This window comes from Gallus gallus, chromosome 1, assembly GCF_016699485.2.
Source record: "Gallus gallus isolate bGalGal1 chromosome 1, bGalGal1.mat.broiler.GRCg7b, whole genome shotgun sequence".
NCBI lineage: Eukaryota > Metazoa > Chordata > Aves > Galliformes > Phasianidae > Gallus > Gallus gallus.
Window position 1 is genome coordinate 155,717,892 of NC_052532.1, and position 19,150 is coordinate 155,737,041.

The 19,150-nt window shown below is 41.9% G+C and overlaps 1 protein-coding gene across 9 annotated transcripts in view; it reads left to right on the plus strand.

The window, feature by feature from the left end:
• The window catches only part of KLF12 (Kruppel-like factor 12), a 262,674-nt gene that overhangs the window by 175,709 nt on the left and 67,815 nt on the right, over positions 1-19,150 (plus strand). For all 9 annotated transcript variants that reach the window (XM_003640556.6, XM_040706699.2, XM_046902092.1 and 6 more), the window contains one exon: positions 6,566-6,701. In XM_003640556.6, the coding sequence (XP_003640604.1) occupies positions 6,566-6,701 (136 nt within the window). The remainder of the gene's footprint in view (positions 1-6,565; positions 6,702-19,150) is intronic.

Genomic DNA, 19,150 nt, shown 5'->3' on the forward strand with positions numbered 1-19,150 from the left:
AGGAGCAGGGAGGTAATCATCCCCCCGTACTCAGCACTGGTGAGGCCGCACCTTGAGCATTGTTTTCAGTTTTGGGCCCCTCACTGCAAGAAGGACATTGAGGCCCTGGAATGTGTTCAGAGGAGGACAGCAAAGCTGTGTGGATTTCGGAGAACAGGTCTTATGAGAAGCAGCTTAGGGAGCAGGGAATGTTTAGTCTGGAGAAGAGGAGGCTCATTGCACTCTACAACTTCCTGAAGGGAGGCTGTGAATGAGGAGGGGTTTGGCCTCTTCTTCCAGGCAACAAACAGAACCTGAGGAAATGGCCACAAGTTGTACCAGAGGAGATTTAGATTAGACATAAGGAAAATCTTTTTCTCTCAGAGAGTGGTCAGGCACTGGAATGGCCTGCCCAGGGAGGTGGTGGAGTCGCCCTCCCTGGCAGTGTTCAAGAGGTGTCTGGATGAGGAGCTACAAGATATGGTTTAGTGGCTTGTGGTAGCAATGGTAATGGGAGGACAGTTGGACTAGATGATCTTATAGGTCTTTTCCAACCTTGTGATTCTGTGATTCTGTGATTCTATTGTCTGGCCCCAAAAACCAACACACATTTTACTGCCAGAAACTGTATTTAGTTTGACAGAAATAGAAATGAAGTTATATCTGATCCAGATCAGACTTTCTCCTGCTGGCAGCTGGCAGTTGGCAGATATCATGTTAATGATGGTAGACCAAGTTCTGTAGTATTTACAGGCTGGCATGCATCTTTTGTCAGATCCGTTTGCACATCCTCCCTTAAAACAAGTTCAGGATAAGTTCAGTTGTATTGCTTAGAAAGAAACCCCTTTTTGGTAGTTTGACAAGGTGGACATCAAGGAGAGGCTGCATATATGTTTGTGTCAGAAGCAATTCTCTGTATTTAGTAGGAAATATCATTGTTTTTTGAGGCTAACAGGGAGAGAAAATGATATGGCTGCTTGCAGCCTTCTATGCTTCAAGATATTCTAAAATAACTCTCCTGACTTGCCAGCCTTGCCAGTGTATTGTGCTAAAAGCTTGCTTTTGGAATTCTTATGCAGTCTTTCAATGACACCTTTGTCTCATGAAACCTATCTCTAACTTGTTTCTTCTTGCTTGCCTCACCTTAGCCTCATTTACACTTCTCAGAATCACTGAATAGCTGTGTTGGACAAATCTTGCCTTTCAAGAGGAGTAGTAAGGGCAAGAAAACCAGTTCATTTTCAGAGCCTAAGCTTTATTGATTAAATATGTCTGCTTGTACTAGGAAAGACGTGATTCAGGGATGCAGCCAGATTTCTTTAAGACCTGTGGTACTAAGTTCAAGAAAAGTCTTGGTCCTCAGAGAAAGGCAAGATTAAAATACACTGGCACGTCTTGTGGACTCTGTTGCTTGCCAGTTATTTTCCATTACTCACTTGTCCTCCACCTTTTTCATCTAATTTTGTTAAATTATCTCTTGTGTACGTCTCTTCCTTCTTCCCAGTTTGAAGTTTGTTAGGCCAATAATTGCTCTTAATTCAGCATTTATGAACTTCTGCTGGTATTTATAAACCTTGGTACCAGGCATTCAACAGTTGCTCTTAGATGTCCAAGAGAAAGTGAAAGCTGTTGATTTAAGTGGGGAATTGTGAACTATGTAGGTATAAAAATCTGTACTGTGGTTCATGCACTGTAGTGAGTGGTGAGGAGGAGAGATCTGTTAGGCTTTCAGCAAGTTGGTTTTTCACATGACTCTTTTGAGGGAGGAAAATAGCTTTAAAGGCTGCTTCTCCTTACAGGAGCTGCAGCCATGCTGTGGAGAAAACAGGGCAGTTTACCCCACATGTCTCAGGCAAAGCTCAACCTCCTGGATAGTCACCTTGGCTCACCAGCATCATGGCTGTCCAAATATGAAGCAGGTGAAGGAAGGAAGTTGAACCTATTTTGCTTTTTGTTCTTTGGAAGGAAGTCTTTGGGGCAAGAAGCACCTATAGGGCTTTCAACACTTGCTCTTCCCCAGTCCTATCAAAGTATCTAATAGGCATAAATTGAATAATAGAATCATAGAGTGGCTTGGGCTGGAAGGGACCTTCACATATCAACTCCCCTGCTACAGGCAAGGTTGCCAGCTGCTAAATCACTTATTAGAACAGATTGCCCAGGGCCTCATCCAACCTGGCCTTAAATGAGGCATCCACAACCTCAGGCTGAACAAGTCCAGTTCCTTCAACCTGTCTTCATAGGAGAGGTGCTCCAGCCCTTGGATCATCTTTGTGGCTCTCCCCTGGACCCTCTCCACAAGCTTCACATCTTTCCTGTGTTGTGGCCCCAGACTTGTATGCAGTACTCCAGATGGGACCTCATGAGGGCAGAATAGAGGGGGACAGTCACCTCCCTCAGCCTAATGGTCGCCCCTCCACTGATGGAGCCCAGGATACCATTGGCCTTCCAGAAGAAGGAGAGCAAACAATTAGAGGGCTGTGGGAAGACTGAGCAGAAGAGGTCACAAATGGAAAGTGGGACAAAAAAAAAAAAGTGTATGTATATGGCTGACATAAAAAAATAAGGGAATAATCCCTGCATTGTTCTCTAATTAAATGTCCATCTTTGATTAGGTTCACTGTGAAAATATAACAGAAACATCCTTGAATTTGCCAAGTGATACATTTCCATTCCTAGCATCTCACTCTCGTCATACTGATGTGTCACAACACCATGTGATGTTCTCAGATGTTGTCTGCTGGTGAAGGAAATAGTGTCCATGGGGCTGTATTATCCTTAGCTGCAAAAGCACAGTCCCACTGGCAGCTTCATGGCTACATGAGGAGTATATGGAGTACTGCGTATCTCATTGAGCACACACAAACAGAAGGTATTAATTTAGTATAATTGAATTTTCACCTTAACACATTTCCCAGGTTATTTAGAAACAACAGAAACAACAGCAGTGTAGAAATCTCAATAATTTATTATCTCAAGAGCTGGCAATCTATAATAATAATGAAACAGTGTGTCTCATAAGGAACAGAAGTGTGTAAGATAATTATTGTATACATTTATATCAGCACAGCAGCTGTATTCATAGTAGAGTGTTCAAAATTGGTATATAATAACTATATTGTGGACTAAATTGCTAAGTAACTTCTGTGATTTTAGGTTAAGCCTTGGTGTAAACATCAAGAAAGTTTCTAAGCTTGTTCCTTAAAGCTTCTTCCATAGTGCAGGTTGGGTTAAGCCACAGTAAATGCAAAGTAACAAACACATTTTTTTACTTCCATTTTATTTCACAAATGCATCACCTGTAAAACATTTGAATACTGGGTGTATGTAGATGTATAACTTCCTGCAGTGAGATTCACTTTAGGGAAAAACAGAGAAGTAATGGAATAAGTAACAGTCATCTTAAAGTTGCATTTAACAAGGTAGCCTTGTTATAGAATAAGTAAGCTCAGAAGTAGCACCTTCTTTCCAAATAGTCTTGTGGGGCCAAATCAGCTGATTAGAGTGTTCTGTCACTCTTAGATCAAATACTAAATTATCCTTGATGATCAGAAACACATTGAATATCATCATGAATAAGTTGTAATTTTCAGAAGCGTGGTCAGAATGGCGATTATTCTACCCAAAATAATTAAATGTTTGAATAATTTTTAAGGTACTGTGTGCTTGCCTCAGTGCAGGTCATTTTTCATTGTCAGCAGCCTTTGATTTGATAAGCAAAAGGTGCTTTCTTGAATCTACGTGCAGAAATAACAGGCAAACAGAATGCGGCCAGTAGTACTGAGGCACTTAAACTGTGCTAATAGAAGTAATCCTTTGCATCCGCACAATGGGCTGTGCTTCAGGAGGGGATTGTTACATTGGCTTACTGAACATATTTTAATAACAGTTTCTTTGTGAAGTTCTTTAACATAAATAAAAATGCAGCTGAAGGGTAGTTATAATCAGTCACTGCTCTTTCACTCAGAAGTGGTTCGCCGCCAAGATATAAATTAAAATTTAAGACCAACTTTCCCTAGGGTCATCACTCATTTAGGGAGTGCTTTCTTTTCAAGAGCCCAGCCATCCATCAGTGCTACTTTTATGGCCGCACGGCTTTTGGAGTATTACATCCCTCCCATTCTTCGGTGTAACTCAGTCCCTTTTCTAGAGTCGTGTGAGCACAGCAACTGAAGAAATGTGGTGAAATGGGAAATTCTAACTGTGATTTTCAAAGTTGTCGTGTAGCCACAGACCTACACCTTATGAGCTGTTTGTGATCTGTAAAGGAAACCTGCTCTGCAGGGCTCTCCGTAGCCAGAGCTTGAGGGAGAATAATTTCTTGGAACACAAGTAAACAAGACCCAGAAAGCATCCTCTCTTTCACAGTGTGTTACAGGAGAGTACAAGCTAGCAAACCGGAACAGTAAGCTCATTAAATAAATAATCTTGGGTTCTTCTGTTTCACCTGGCCAAACAAAATATGTCCATTTATAAACAAATCTCTTGCCTGCCCTCCCTCCCTGCTCCTCCCTTGCAGTATCGGGCATCTCTCTGGTTCTGCTCTCCTCTCCATATGCTTTCAATCTCTCTCAGAGCTTAATAATTCTGCATGGTAATTCACAGGTTACAGGGAGTGTTTGTTTACATCACCTCTCTGAAGTTTATCTCTGCTTCTGTCCCTTGATGCAAGCAACTCCAGCTTTTCTTGTCAGTATCATTGTGCCCCAAGTTTCCTCTCACTCCACCTCTTGGTTTCCTCTCTCAGCCTACTGTTGTCCATGCTTCCCTTTAGAGGGCAGTAGCCAACATTGAAGGGAGGACACGTAGCCTGCGTTTTTGCTCTCCTTTCCTGTCTCTGTTTTCACAAAAGGTACCTCTGGAGGGCTGACTCTTGACTGTCTGCCAGACTCCATCCAGCCACTCTGTCCTGCTTCAACAGAACTTGGAATCATAGAATCTCTTGAGTTGGAAGGGACACTTAGAGGTCATCTAGTCCATCTCCCCTGCAATGAACAGGGACACTGACAGCTAGATCAGGTTGCTCAGAGTCTGGTCCAGCCCGACCTTGAAAACGTAGTGAGAAAATAAGATGGAAGAGCTCGTGGATTGAGATAAAGAAAGGGAGATTGCTTACCAATTACTGCCATGAGCAAACCAGACTTGGGGAAGTCATGTAATTTATTTTCAATTAAATGGGTGAGCCCTCCCCTGCCCCAGGCTTTGCTTCACTCCTTCACTTCCAGCCCCTCCACCTCCTTCCCTACAGCCACACACACAGGAGGATGGAGAATGAGGCTTATGGTCAGAACACAGCAGTTTGTCTGCACTGCTCCTTCTTCCTCACACTTTCCTCTGGCTGCAGCATGGCTCTTCCTAGGGCTGCAGTCCTTTAGGATGAGCCTGCTTAATGTGGGCTCTCTGTGGCTTGTAGTTCTTGTCATAAAAACTTGCTCCAGCATAGGCTCTCCCTGGGCTTCCCTGTTCAGGAAATACCCACTCCCTCCAGCATGGGATCTGCTCCACAGGGATTCTCCCCACAGGCTACAGGGAAATACCTTCTTCACTTCGGTCTCCTCCATAGTCTGCAGGGGAATCTTCACTCTGATATGCAGAGCACCTCTCCTTCCTTCTTGTCTGGCTCTGATGTTCACAGGACTGCCACTCACTTTTTTCTTCACTGCCTGTGCAGTGGTTTTGTCCTTTCACAAACAGCCTTGCCCTGAGGTGCTGCCATCTTGGCTGCTGGGCTCAGTCATGTGCTGCAGTGAGGCCGACATGAGGCAGCCCTGGCCTTGCCTCACAAACGCAGCTCCTTGCTGCCTGCACCTTCACAGACACCCACTGCATTACCACACAGTACGGATGCTGTAAACTGTGGATGGACAAAATAGGCCTGCAGTGAGAGTTTGGATGTTCTTAAGACTTGAGAGCACATGACCTTTCCAAAAAAGTCTGACTTAAAGGAAGAAGCTCAGTTACTCAGCATCAGCCACCTAATAGTTAGTCATCTGTGCAAAGTTATTTGTAGATGCTTTGACACATTACGTGGAGCGAAGGCACCTTCAGATGTTGACACTGGCATTGAATCAAGTCAGAAACCTGGATGCATGGCCTATTTTAGATGCCTCGCTGTGAGCTGACTGGAGTGACACAGATCCCCACCCAGTGTCTCAGAACAGACAGCTAAAAACAAAGGATTGCTCTTGCAATTTAGCTGTACAGTTTGCTCGCAGGTGTGATGTACAAAGCACAAATCAAATGTGCTGTGTTCTCTTCACTTTCTGAAGACAACCTAAGAACTGAGGGTGAACTGAGTTTTTGACAAGCACTCTGTATGTATAATCATCTGTGTTCAGTGGCTCAGGTCCACAGAATGCATTCCTATAGCTTGTGTGCGTTCAAACATTTGCATGCCATCGGAAACATTTGTGTTTATCTGTAGTACTGCTGGATTATTTTGCAAATTTGTCATCTGATTTGTGAAGCTTCGAGCAAAATGTGCCATGCAGCCTAAGTGGATGGATGTGTTGTACACCCTAATGTTGTTCTGGGACAAGATTAATTTCAGCGTGCTCATATTAATCCATTATATGTCTCTTTCCAGCACAAATGGACCCCCGAGGCCTATCTCCCAGACAAATTAAAAGTGACAGTGATGATGACGACCTGCCAAATGTGACCTTAGATAGCGTTAATGAAACTGGATCTACAGCGCTCTCCATAGCCAGAGCAGTACAAGAGTAAGTATCACCTTCTCAGAGTGAGACAAGTATCGCCAAGGTGTGTGCCCTGGCTGATGGAGGCACCGGTCATCAGCAGCTCTACAGAGGTGTCCCTCAGCTGTGAGCCAGCCTACCTGCTAGCAGCTTTGCTGCTTAGCTTCATTCCCTTTAGGAAGAGATAGCTACCTCTCTCTGCTCTCTCTGATTGTCTTTTCGTTTCTTTCCTCCCTAATTACTAGGTAAAGTTTCAGATTAAAATTATTCTCCATTATTTGCTTGCAAAGCTTGTAGTGTCTTTATGTTTACTCCAAAGGGATAACAGTTTAAATTTCCTTTGGGGGAAAAAAAAAACACTTTTTTTACTGATTGAAAGCAGCATCAGGAAGTTTTTTCTAGTTGCTGTCAGATAGAAATCGCCCACATTTCTCATGAAGAATAGAATAATTGAAAGGAAATTAGTGAGGGGCTTTGAACAGTTTTTCCACTACTGCTATTTTTCTTTGTACTTTTGCTTTCTGGATGGACAAAATATATTCTCGATTTAATTTCTTTATTGCGTGTTCAAAAAAAAAGAAAAAGTTTATCACAAGCATTAGTGATTCTGCAGACGCATAAGCTTGCTCAGTCACTGTAGCAGCTGGAAGGGAACCAACTGTGAGGTAAATAAGTATTAATATCCCCATTTTATAGGTGAGGAAAATGAGGCTATGTGTAAAGGTCACCCTGTAAGTCTGAAGCAGAGCTGGAAATAGAACTAGAGCCTCCAGGCACTGAAGCCTGTGCTAGCCCTACAAAACGTATTACTCCATCCAAGAGGTTCAAACTATGGGCATTCTGGACATTATTAAATAGGAAGGGATATAATAAAGGCCACCGGGCATTGTTGTTATATAATTAATAACAAATGCATTTTAAATGTATTAATATCTAAAAGTACTTGCGTTCTCTTTTCTTTCCTGGCTATCAGTAGCCAAAAATGCTGATGTTCCCAAACCAGTAATCAATATGCTGGGAGAAAACTGCTGTGTTTGAGAGGGAACTGCTTTTTTTGCACTGTTTAGGCAGTTGGGATGTGAATTTTCTTCCTGAGGTGTTCTCACATGACCCCACTCCCACTGTAACTCACCATTCCTCCCAAAGGTGCAGGGAGGAAGATGTGGTGTTGTGCAGGAGAGGGCTGGCAGTAATGATTCTCCAGTGTAGACTTAGCGGGTATTGGGAGCCTATAGGAGCATGCAGTCATGCTGCCTCTCTGAAACATTCCGCCTGTCCCAAGAGGACTTTGATCAGACACCTGCTAACTCATCTTTGGGACAAGAGCTGTAATCGTGATCCTCAAATCTGTATTCCCACTGAGAAGAGAGGGAGTATGGTATGGCCAAGGCAGTGTGCTGGCTCTCACTGTAATTAGCATGCTCCTGTTCTGACACTGATCGAGGAAGGAAACGGTTCTTCACAAGTGCGGCTGCTCGTTGACTGACAGGCCTCACACATATTTTGAATTTGCCAGTTACAACACCCAACCCTGAAGTGCCAAGTGTTTTTTTTTTTCTCAGTTTATAGCACACATAGTAAGCCAGAAAAATGATACGACCCACCATGATTTTGCTTTAAATAGTTTTGCCTAATTAAAGAAAAGAGAAGAAGGCACGGAGAGCTAGTGAATACTTCTAATATATGAGTGGCAGGAAGATGCTGTTTTATGTGCTTGATATTGCTGGAACGTTTAGAGAATCGGTCAAACCATGAAAAGCTTTCTTAGAATAATGCATTCCACAATTTATGAAGGAAAATGTGTTGAATATTACTTGGCTGGCTCTGGAGCTTAAGAATTAAATTAAGAAATTTAATAATATAACATCAACTCATCCTTGTTCCAGGTTTTATTTAAACAGTAATCTGTTAGTTTATTTCAAAAGCCCCATTAGGAAAATTTAATTTGACTATGATCTGCAATTTGTCTTATTTTTTACTTCATTCTCAGTCGCAGACACTGTACATACAGCTGCTGAGCTGAAGAAAAAGATGTTAGCACATTATATTGACTCCATTCAATTCATTTCTTCTTTGGTCTATAATATATTGCTTCACAGGCAGGCTCCATTCTGTAATTTTGTCATCTAGTGTGTACCTTAATTTTAGATGTCTAGCAAAGCAATCCACCGAAATTAAAAGCCTGCATTCTGTGTCCCATTGTTGCAGAGAGGAAAGTGCCTTTGAAGCCTTCCAAAGGGAGATCCTCTGTGCTCAATTTAGTGTTTAAACTTAGCAGACTGAAATTTCCTCTGAAGACGTGGACAGGCACCTCCTGTTTCCTGAGAGGGCAGTGTAGGTGCATGCAAAGAATGAGTGTTTCAGGTAGATCTGAGCTCAGTGCTGAGACGGTAGGTTGCCCTCGGAGTCCAGAAGACTCTCCTACAGCAAGTGATCTTTCTTAAGCAGTATATAAGTGCTTTCTTGTGAACAGTTATGTCTAACGACGACAAATAACTTACTGGTGAGAGTATCCTCTTCATGGAGGATACTGCCTGGCAAATGTAGCATGGCTGCCTCCAAAGGGATATCAGTATCCCGTACTTCAGCATTGGATTGCTGTTGTCTTTGTTTAACAAAATGCAAAGCCTAGTTTGTATGTGCTAGTGGCAGGTGCCAGACAGCATTTGACCTTTTTCTGATTGGGTTTCGTACATTTTTTAAATTATCCTTCATAAGGATTATAAATACACGTCTATGTAATATATATTTGCATGTTGGCCCTTATCCTCCAATTGCCTAATTAGACATCTGCAACACAGATATCTGCATCCAGGCTCATTATCTGGCCTCCCAGCATATGGAGCAGATAGCAGGAGATGTGCCCAGCTGGTAACTCTTTTGACCAATGCTAGTTGTCTAATTTAGGGAGAAAGAGAACCGTGTAATTTAGGGAGGCCGTGCACACAGCTGTCTAGGGTGTGCACATTGGCCCTGCAGGTCTCCGGTGCCAGGTGAAGGTAAGTCAACCCATGGCTGGACTTGAGGGTCATTGTGCCACCAAGTGGGAGTTGGTGCTACGTGTACCAACATCTTCCTTGGGTCTAAACCTCCTAAGTTGGATGAGTAACACTGAGGATTAACCATGAGCTGGAGAAAACTAGTCGGTGTCTGAGGGGGAATTGTATTAATATAGCCATTTTTAAGCTTGTTGCCTTGGAAATTCCCCTTATGTGGGTAGGTCACGGGATAGTTTGGAGTGCCTGTATGACAGCTTTGCTTTTCATCTCATGTAAAACTGAAGGCATCCTCCTGTGTTTCTGCTTTGTTTCAGGTCCATTATAGTCTTACTAGGAAATAAGTCTTACCAGAAAAATTCTGACAGTTGGATGCTAAGAGCCACATGTTTGGCATTAGTTCTTATTTACTTAAACAGAAATGTAATTTGGTTGCATATTTGTAAAATAACCAAGTATGACTATTTTTTCTCAGGGAAATTGCCTTCTTGCTGCTAGCTTTGTATTGGCAGAGCTTGCAGACTTCTCATTAGTTGGCTTGGAATGACTTTGTAGTCCTACTTCAGCTCAGCAAACCCAATCAATAATGTAAAGTTATAGATAAACAAAGTCATTATTTCAAGCAAAGCACTTGGGTGAAATTTCTTTATGTGAGAGTGCTGCTTTATGGCAGTTCCTGTGCCTTACCATATCTTAGATTAAGAATAATTTATTAATCATAGATAATTTGCTCTGTCTGGTAATAAATATTGCCTTGATATGTAGATTGCAGTGAGCTTTGCACTGTAAGCAGCATTTCATCCTTTCTCTAGCATGTTTTACAAACTCATTCAGACATGTAGCTCTCTAACAAAGAGCAGATTTCTTCTATATGCCTGACACCACTGAGTGCTTATTACACAGCAAGAATAGCATCGTATATTCAGGGTCAAATCTCAGACACATTCCAGAAATCTTTATGAAGGCAAGGAAAGAGAAAGCATTAGCCAAGACCTAGAAGACCAGTAAAGTGTTGTAAGGTGCCCCTTGGAGACTGTTCCCTCAGCCTGGCAGCCCTCCCACCCCTGGGTAGCTGCGATGCAGTGGGTCTCAGAAGCCACCCCATGGTGCATAGCAGTGCAAACCTTGAACAGTGCTTTCATCTCCTTCTTGTCCTGCAAGCTTGCACCACATAACTCCAGGATCTTAAAGCATGCAGCTCTCTCCCCCCGAAAAACACATGCCAAGTTATCTCCCCTACATGCAGAGACTGAGGGCAGAACTGGGAGGGCAGAGGGCAAGTTGTAATGTGAACTTATGGTAAGTGTATTGGTTTTTGAAAAAAAAAAAAATCTAGAAATTCCTCTCTGTCTCTATTGACTTTTTTCCTCACTATGAGATGTAGGTGGATGAAACCATTTTTTTTTTCTTTTGATAATATCCAAGGAGAAGATGTCCTGTGCATGTAAACTGATGCTGCTTAAGGTAGCTTCTTGTTTCTCTGGAGTGACTGAGAGACAGAAAATTCTGAAAGGAAGTCTTGAATGCTGGTAGTTACAGCTGCAGTTACTTCATAGAAATGTGATTTGTCATCTGGATGTGACCATGGTGACCTTTTACGTGAACTCTTTTTGTGCTGCGCTGGATGCTGCTAAGTGCTTGCTTGAAAATGAGACGAGGGGCTTTGACCCTGCTGCCCCTTCTCTTTGCCTGTGTTATGAGATTGATACGTTAATGCTAATGTGATCATCTTTGTTTTTAAATTCTGTTGGAAGATAGTTTTGGATACTGCAGTAGAGAAAAGCAAAGCCCCCAGCAGGTAGATAGCAGAGCCACGGTACCAGTGCACTCTTCAGATGATAAGTAGTTCTCACATCTGATTTGTTTCTCCTTACATCTCTTATTTCCACAGTCCCGTGGTTGATTTTTATCTCTCACAGGTTTTATAAGTGTTGTTCCCATCATCCATTCATTTTCTACACCGATAATGTCTGTTTTCCTGCTTCAGCTGCAGTCATTACTACTGTTGCGCTATTCGTCATAGGGAACTTTCACCTCAGTTTTTTCCTCCAGTTACAAACAAGATACTTTATCCTGAGTCTCCCAAGAAACCTAAGTAAGGGTGTTTTGGCAGTACATGTGTGAACTTTGCTTCTCTCTCTCTCCTCTGGTACATCTGCCCCCTGTGAACAAATGCTCAAATTAAAACTGGCACATAGCTGGGAGGTGATTTTACACATGGAGAACTGGGTAGTGCTGCTGCTCCAGAACTTCTCAATAAAGCTTTTTTTTTTTTTTTTGCTTTTTTTTTTTTGCTTTTTTTTTTTTTTTTTTTTTTGCTTTTTCACTAGAGAGTGCTAGTTTGTATAAAGTAAAACAGTGGGAATATGTCAGCTTCGGTTTGACTTTTCTCATGAAGATTTCCCAAGTCTGGGATTCATTTGGCCACTGCAATAAGTTTTTTCCATCTCAGTAAGACCCTTAGAGCAGAAGATTGCACAGAAGTGCCAGGTACCCTAAACTGAGAAAACAGAACTGCCCGTGGATCCCCCATCTCCTTGCAGGTTGTTTTGCCATAGGGCTTCCCCTCAGAGCTTGAGTCACTGTATTGAACTGACTGCACAGATATAGACATAAGTCAGATGCACTGGTAATGTAGACCCCAATCATCTGTATTATGGTTGATGCCCTCAATTTGTAGTTAGTTCAAGGATGCTTTCTGCTCTACTTTTACTTTTTGTCAACAGTCTTACACGTGTATACTGTGGCAGAAAAGAAAGGGATCGTGCTTAGATAAAATGGCGCTGGGTTGGGCAAGGGCTGGCTTAGGAATGCGTGTCTCAGCTGACTTGGAGAACCTCTGAGCAGTTCTGGACTGTGCAGTTTGTACTGAAGATTCATCTCTCCTGAGTTAAGCTACCTAAAAGTTATGCTTGAGTGTTTTGGATTTTCTCAGAGTGGAGATGTGCATACTTGTAGGTCCACTCATCAGTTGTGATCATCTGCCTTCTGGAAGTGCCTGACTTCGCCAATGGTTATGAGGGAGCCTGGGCAAATGGCTTAGGGAGAACAATTAACCTTAAGTCTGCTGCAGTTATGTGAGGAATTCTGCTCCATGGGACTTTCTAAGGCCGTGACAGAAGTCTGTGACTCATGAAGAAACTGAACCAGCGCATCTAAACTTTGGGCCTATGCCACTACTACAGAATGTGATCTCTTCTTACATGCAGTTTTTATGACACACTAAAGAAGTGCTGATTTCTTCTGCATTGTATGTATTCTGCACTTTACAAAGTTATCCCTAGGTCTATACTAATCTAAAAAGGTTATTTCTAAAAAAGTTTAATAACCTGATGGGTTGGGCAATAAAACCAAAGGATACTATTCCAGGCATGCACAGAAGCACTGGGATTCTTGGTGTGGAAATCTACTTGTGCATGTCTCACAGCCTTTTGCCAAGAAAACAGATTTCCCATCAGCCAGCGATCATTAGGAACAAGTGCCAGGTGGACAGCAACTGTAAATCAAAAGCAGCTTCTACAAGGAAATTACCACAGCTGCCTGCTTTGAAGAGATGGTATTCCTTAAATGATAGTGTATTAGGAGATGGGAATATTGTCAAATTATTTCCAGAAGAAAGCTAGTTTAAAAATAAAAATGCTCTTAGCTTGATCTACACAATATTGGTTTCTTCCTGCCAACCCTCTAACAGTGAGTTACAAGTGAGTGTTGCATAGATGAATCTAGAACAAGGAAACATTGCCATTAGGAAATCTGTCCTCCCTTTTGAATCACTTTGAAGTGCTAGGCATTGAGCTTCACTAGATATTATACCATATCATTACTAGGACTCATATTTTCTTTTTAAGAGGAAGATTTAAATTAAGTGCATAAAAAGCCAGAAGAACCAAGGAATCCGGGCTCTGTTAAAGCTCAAAGGAGTTTTATGATTAACTGCATTGCACCTAATGATTAATCTTGAAACCATAACAGAGGTCTGGATTACTAAAAAGAAAGAAAGCGATGCTTAGGGTGTTTGGGGACCAGACCGGCGCAGCAGAACACTTATTTGTAACGTGTGGGTTCGTAGATAACTTTCTGTAAGTCTTTATCATTATTCATCACGAACAAACTTCCAAGGATCTTGTTTTCTAGCTTTAGTTCAGTATCTATATTTTATTGTTTCATATGATTGCCTTCTAAAAAATAGATTCAATTTGTTAATTAATTAATTTGTTAATTTGATAATTTGGGTGGTGACGCACTGGAACAGGTTGCCCAAGGAGGCTGTGGATGCCCCATCCCTGGAGGCATTCAAGGCCAGGCTGGATGTGGCTCTGGGCAGCCTGGTCCAGTGGTTGGTGACCCTGCACATAGCAGAGGAGTTGAAACCAGATGATCATTGTGGTCCTTTTCAACCCAGGTCATTCTAAGATTCTATTATTAATTTTTGTTCAAGAACTTCCAGTCATTTCAAGGTAGCTTCCAAACTTTCCCATTGTTGGGATTTTACATTGCTAAGCATGTTTACACAAGTATGCCTTGTAATAAAATGCCTCAAAACAATGTAGTACAATTATAATTCATACAGTGTTTTTTATCTTCGGAGAGCTTTGCAAACATCAACTAATTAAATTGTACGGGTCCCCTGTGTGTTCAAATATTATAATTTATCCTCAGGTTAGTGACTTGCTCAAGGCCACACAGCAAAGCAGAGGGTGAGCTGAGATCAGGAGCATCTGCCTTCTAGTCTCATGCTGAATCCACTGCACTGTTTTGCTCCAGAGTGAAGTTCAAGTCATTAGTGGTTAGAGATGTGAAATGCACTGTATTGATAGAGGCAGGCATTGCGTAATTGCTTCAAGAGCATGACACTGAATATGAATTATAAATAACAGTATGTATTACTGCTACGCAGTTAGCAGTTTATGCACCTATTTGACAGGAGTTTCCCCAGTGATTCATTATTCAGCTTTCTCTGTGTTTTCTTTCTAAATCAACACCGAAATTGGAGGCAGAGCTGTGCGTGTTGAGAAGTTCAGAGCTGCAGCAAATATTCATCAGTGTGGATTAGACAGCACAATTCTGCCAGAAAAAGCCTCAATAAAACTACTTCAGTGAACTGCTACCTTGACATACTGATAAGAAAAAGAAAGAGCATTGTCCTCTGCTGTCATCTGAGCCACAATCACTTCTTTTTCATTATCTGGATCAGATAAGTTTTTATCTTTCCTATTCCGTGCTCCTGTTCCTGTGATTTTGTGACAGACAAACATGCAGCGCAATTAATTCGTAATAGCTGGGCTGATGTATGGAAAAATGTTTCCTGAGTGCTGAGATCAATGCATGCAAAAGCATGAAAGACGTGTGGATCCCAGGTATATGAACTGCTTGCAGCAGCGGGCTCTCTTAAGGAGGGAACTCTGTTTAGCCAGGCATGATTGAGTGTGTAAGTACAGGAATCTTAAAGAAGAGCAATGCATTTTCTTTCTGCTGTTTTCCTTCTTCACAATTGGGAATGGTTGTCCCAGGTTTTCGTCTTTATTAGTCCTGTTTCTCTAAGATTGACACCACTACCACCTCATTTCTCACAGTAGATTCTTTTTAGGCTTCAGGTAAGGAGGAGTAAAAGGAGATTCCTGGATAATGGATATGGAAGAAATTTTTGTGCTGGTTCCTTGTGCCTAAGAATTGTCATTCGTCATGTGCATGTGGCTGAGGACATGACCATTATTATTTTGGGCATTTCGAGGCAGGGCTAATTGAAGCTTCACGCCACTAAGCATATGAAATTACTCTAGCCAAAATGAAAGGAACTGAAGGCTGAAATAAGAGGTGAAGGAAACCCACGGCTGAGATGACATCTGATCCTGAGGTGTGTCAGAAGTAGCAGTAGTCACGAATGTCAGAGTTGAGGTGGGCACCTTCTTTGTTACAACCATGGCAAACAAAAGATGCATCAAGAATGAAGTGGCAAAACCACTCTTGCTTAGTCTGTATCTAAACTCAAGCAGAGTGGAGTGGGCTGGCAGGCACTGAGGCCAGAGACTACCCTGAAAAATGCTCATCCTGAGGCTTGTCTACAGAATCTGCTGCATGTGGAGACCTCATGTTTAGGCTCATGTTGCAAACAGAGCCTAAAAATGAAATAAACTAGATAGGAATAGGACCTGCTGGCATACACAAAAAGAAGTACTTGTATTTATTCACTTGTTAAAAGTTAGTAGGAGTTTCAATCTTTTCAAAATATATTTCTCAAGTATTTGCGTCAAAGACTGAATAGTTAGCATAGGATTGGGATACTGCAACATAAACCAGAATGCTGTCAGGTAGATAGATTCATGCAATAAGTTCGCAGGAGGAACTAAAATAATGACTGAATATACACAGACCACAATCAAAAAGCCTGGAGAAGAGAAGGTTGCAGGGTGACCTCATTGCAGCCTTTCAGTACCTGAAGGGAGCCTATAAACAAGAGGGGAGTAAACTCTTTGAAAGGGTAGATAACAACAGGAGAGGGGGGAACGGTTTTAAGTTGAAAGAGGGAAGATTTAGGTTGGATGTCAGGGGGAAGTTCTTTACCAGGAGAGTGGTGAGGTGCAGGAACAGGCTGCCCAGAGAGGTTGTAGATGCCCCATCCCTGGAGGTGTTCAAGGCCAGGTTGGATGGGGCCCTGGGCAACCTGGTCTAGTAAATGGGGAGGTTGGTGGCCCTGCCTGGCAGGGGGGTTGGAGCTTCATGATCCTTGAGGTCCCTCCCAGCCCAGGCCATTCTGTGATTCTGTGAAAAGCAGAGGAACAGGATAACGTTTCTTAGTAATTTGTTTGTTAATGATGATTTACTCAACTGAAGGGCTTGATTTCCTTTTCACTCAGCACTTCCACTTCCTGACTTGACCTGGTATCATCACATCCTTTCTGAGTTTCTTAGCCACTGTTAAGGTATACTCAAACTAAATGTTTTTCCTCTTGCTTGAAAATGTATTTGAATCTTCATAGCTTTCCTTACCAAGTAGGGAACGCTACCAAGTACAGTTCTGTAATTGGAACATGCCTGTTAATATACTGCATGGCATAGAGGTACTGCTGGTCCTGCATGCTTGCAGTGTGCATGAAACACTGCATGTACTCAGAGCTAGGATGAAACATAACAACACAGGCATTTGAAATGAGATGTGCTTTGTCTGCTATAGGGGGCTTGGTGAAGGCGTTGTAAGGTTATAAAATAGATGTTTGACTCCAGGAGTGTTTTAGAGCATCTACACAAATGCAACAGCACTCTCTTAACGTCATTAATGAAGTATTAAATACTCTGGTTCTCTGCTAGGTATGTGGCCATGGTCATCTCTACTCTCTGTGGAGCTTTTAACCTGTAGCTGTTCATTAAGGCACAGTTTGGAGAAGAAAGGTCTACACTGCCATCTTCCCATGGTGGAAGATGAAAGACCAAGTATTTTGTTCACCTATTTCTACTTGTTTTAAAACCCATCCTCTTTCTTCCGAGAAGGGATCCACTCATTTTAATACTGTGATGGCCAATGGTGGTTAGCCACTCACATCTGGCATACAAACGTAGCATTTAGCACACTAACTTAGGAAGCCAGATACCTAAGTTTGCCAATTAACGAATTCAAAGCTAGGATATGAAAGATGCCTAGGAGTGGCTTCACAACATCCTTTTCCTCTTCTTTTTCCTCCTACACTGGTATTTTGGATTGGAAAGTGACTATTTCAGATCCTGTCTTATGCTGATTCCATGTTGTTGAGTCTGTTTTAGCCATTTCCAAAGCAAAGCAAAGCTTCAATCCCCAGAATGAAGAGTTGAGCACTTCTTCAAGGTCTGAGCAGTGGGAGCTGAGCGCTCAGCTGCCCGCACAGGATGTTTCCCTGCATAGGGAAGCATTTTAATGCCAGTCTTTGCCCTACCAAACTCCTCCCCAGCTTTCTGACTGGTATTTTAACATACAGTTTACTCTGAAGAAGTGGCTTATAATCTCTGTCCAACTCAGATATTGGTAGAGTGAGAATAGGGTAAACAGCTGGGGCAGGAAACTCATTCACCACCTCAGACTGAGTTGTGCTCATTTGTGACCCACAGCCACTTGGCTTTCAGGCCAAGCAAAGAGGAACACAAGTGTTTGGTGTCTTTTGCGTTGCTGGGAAGATGGATTTTTCTGGTTGTTCTTACCAGAATTTCCCATTGCCAGAAATTCAACATGCAAATACTCCTCATCCTCATCAGTGGTAATTTTGTTTACCGTGTTGCTTGTGTGTGTAAAATGGAGCATTATGAAAAGAATTGCACAGAATTTAGTCATGACTTCTGGGTAACGTATTGCAGTCTGTATTAGCTGTGGGAATAAGTATTCTTCCACTAAGACCTGAAGAAAACTGAAAGATTATTATAGATTGACATGGGAGAGAATGGTCAATGTCATAGCTTCCAGTTACCATTTCTCCAGTACACATTCATTTCAGTTGAGGGCTAATGGAGTGGGAGAGATATTGTCTGGTGACTTTGATTGTGTACTGGTGCAGTTGTAAAGTAATATCTGTACCTGGTGATTTGATGGGACACGTACCTCAGATACGCTTCTGAAGAATGCAGAAACTCTACATACAGGGTGGAAAAAGAGTGGAAAAAAATGTCATGCTGTGATGGAGCTGATTTTACTTTGAAGATTCTTTGTATCAATTTGTTATTTCAGTAGCAGATTTCTGTCATTATCAGAAATGAATCATTTAAGAAATGGCAAAATGAAACAGTTAAGAAATATTTACTGTACACTTCAAAACATGGAAGCATGAGAGGTTTGAAAGAGACAGTGCAAAATCTTGGGGAAAAAATAGATTCTTTCTAAACACTGAGATGCCAAGTTAGGCCACAGGAAAGGGTAGTTGGATAAATCAAGAGAGTTCACTTTGAAAGTTTCCTTTTCATTTTCAACAACTACTGTGCCAACCTGGCCATTTTAAGTGATTGCTGTAAAGGATCCAAAATATTTGCAGTGCATGTGCATTCAACTGCTAGTGTGCTAGAACATTTTTTATAGTTCAGGTTATTATTCTGATATTTTTGTTGGCTTCTTGGGTGTTGGCCTCATGGTATATTTGAGATCTCAGCTACAGAGGGAAGGACTGAAGGGGGTTATTCATGGACTTGGCTTTATGCAGGTCTCTTTTTTTTTCCTAATATTATGGAACTATTTCAGAAAGCCAGCTGTCTGATGCTTCTTGTTTGAGCACATACAATAGATCAGGATTTGTTGGAAAAAAAGGACTGCTCATGTCCAAATCACAGCGTAAGGGCTTATACAGCTATTGTGTAGTATATTTGTATTGTTCAGCATTCCAGATAGTGTTCTAGCACATTATCTTTTTTCCTTGGAGTCTCAGTTTTAAATAAAAAGTGTTTATGGCTAGTTCTTTTCTAAGATACCTTGGGAATAATGAAGCAGCAGATTTTTGGGAGAGAACGTTTGTTGTTCCTCTTCTTGTG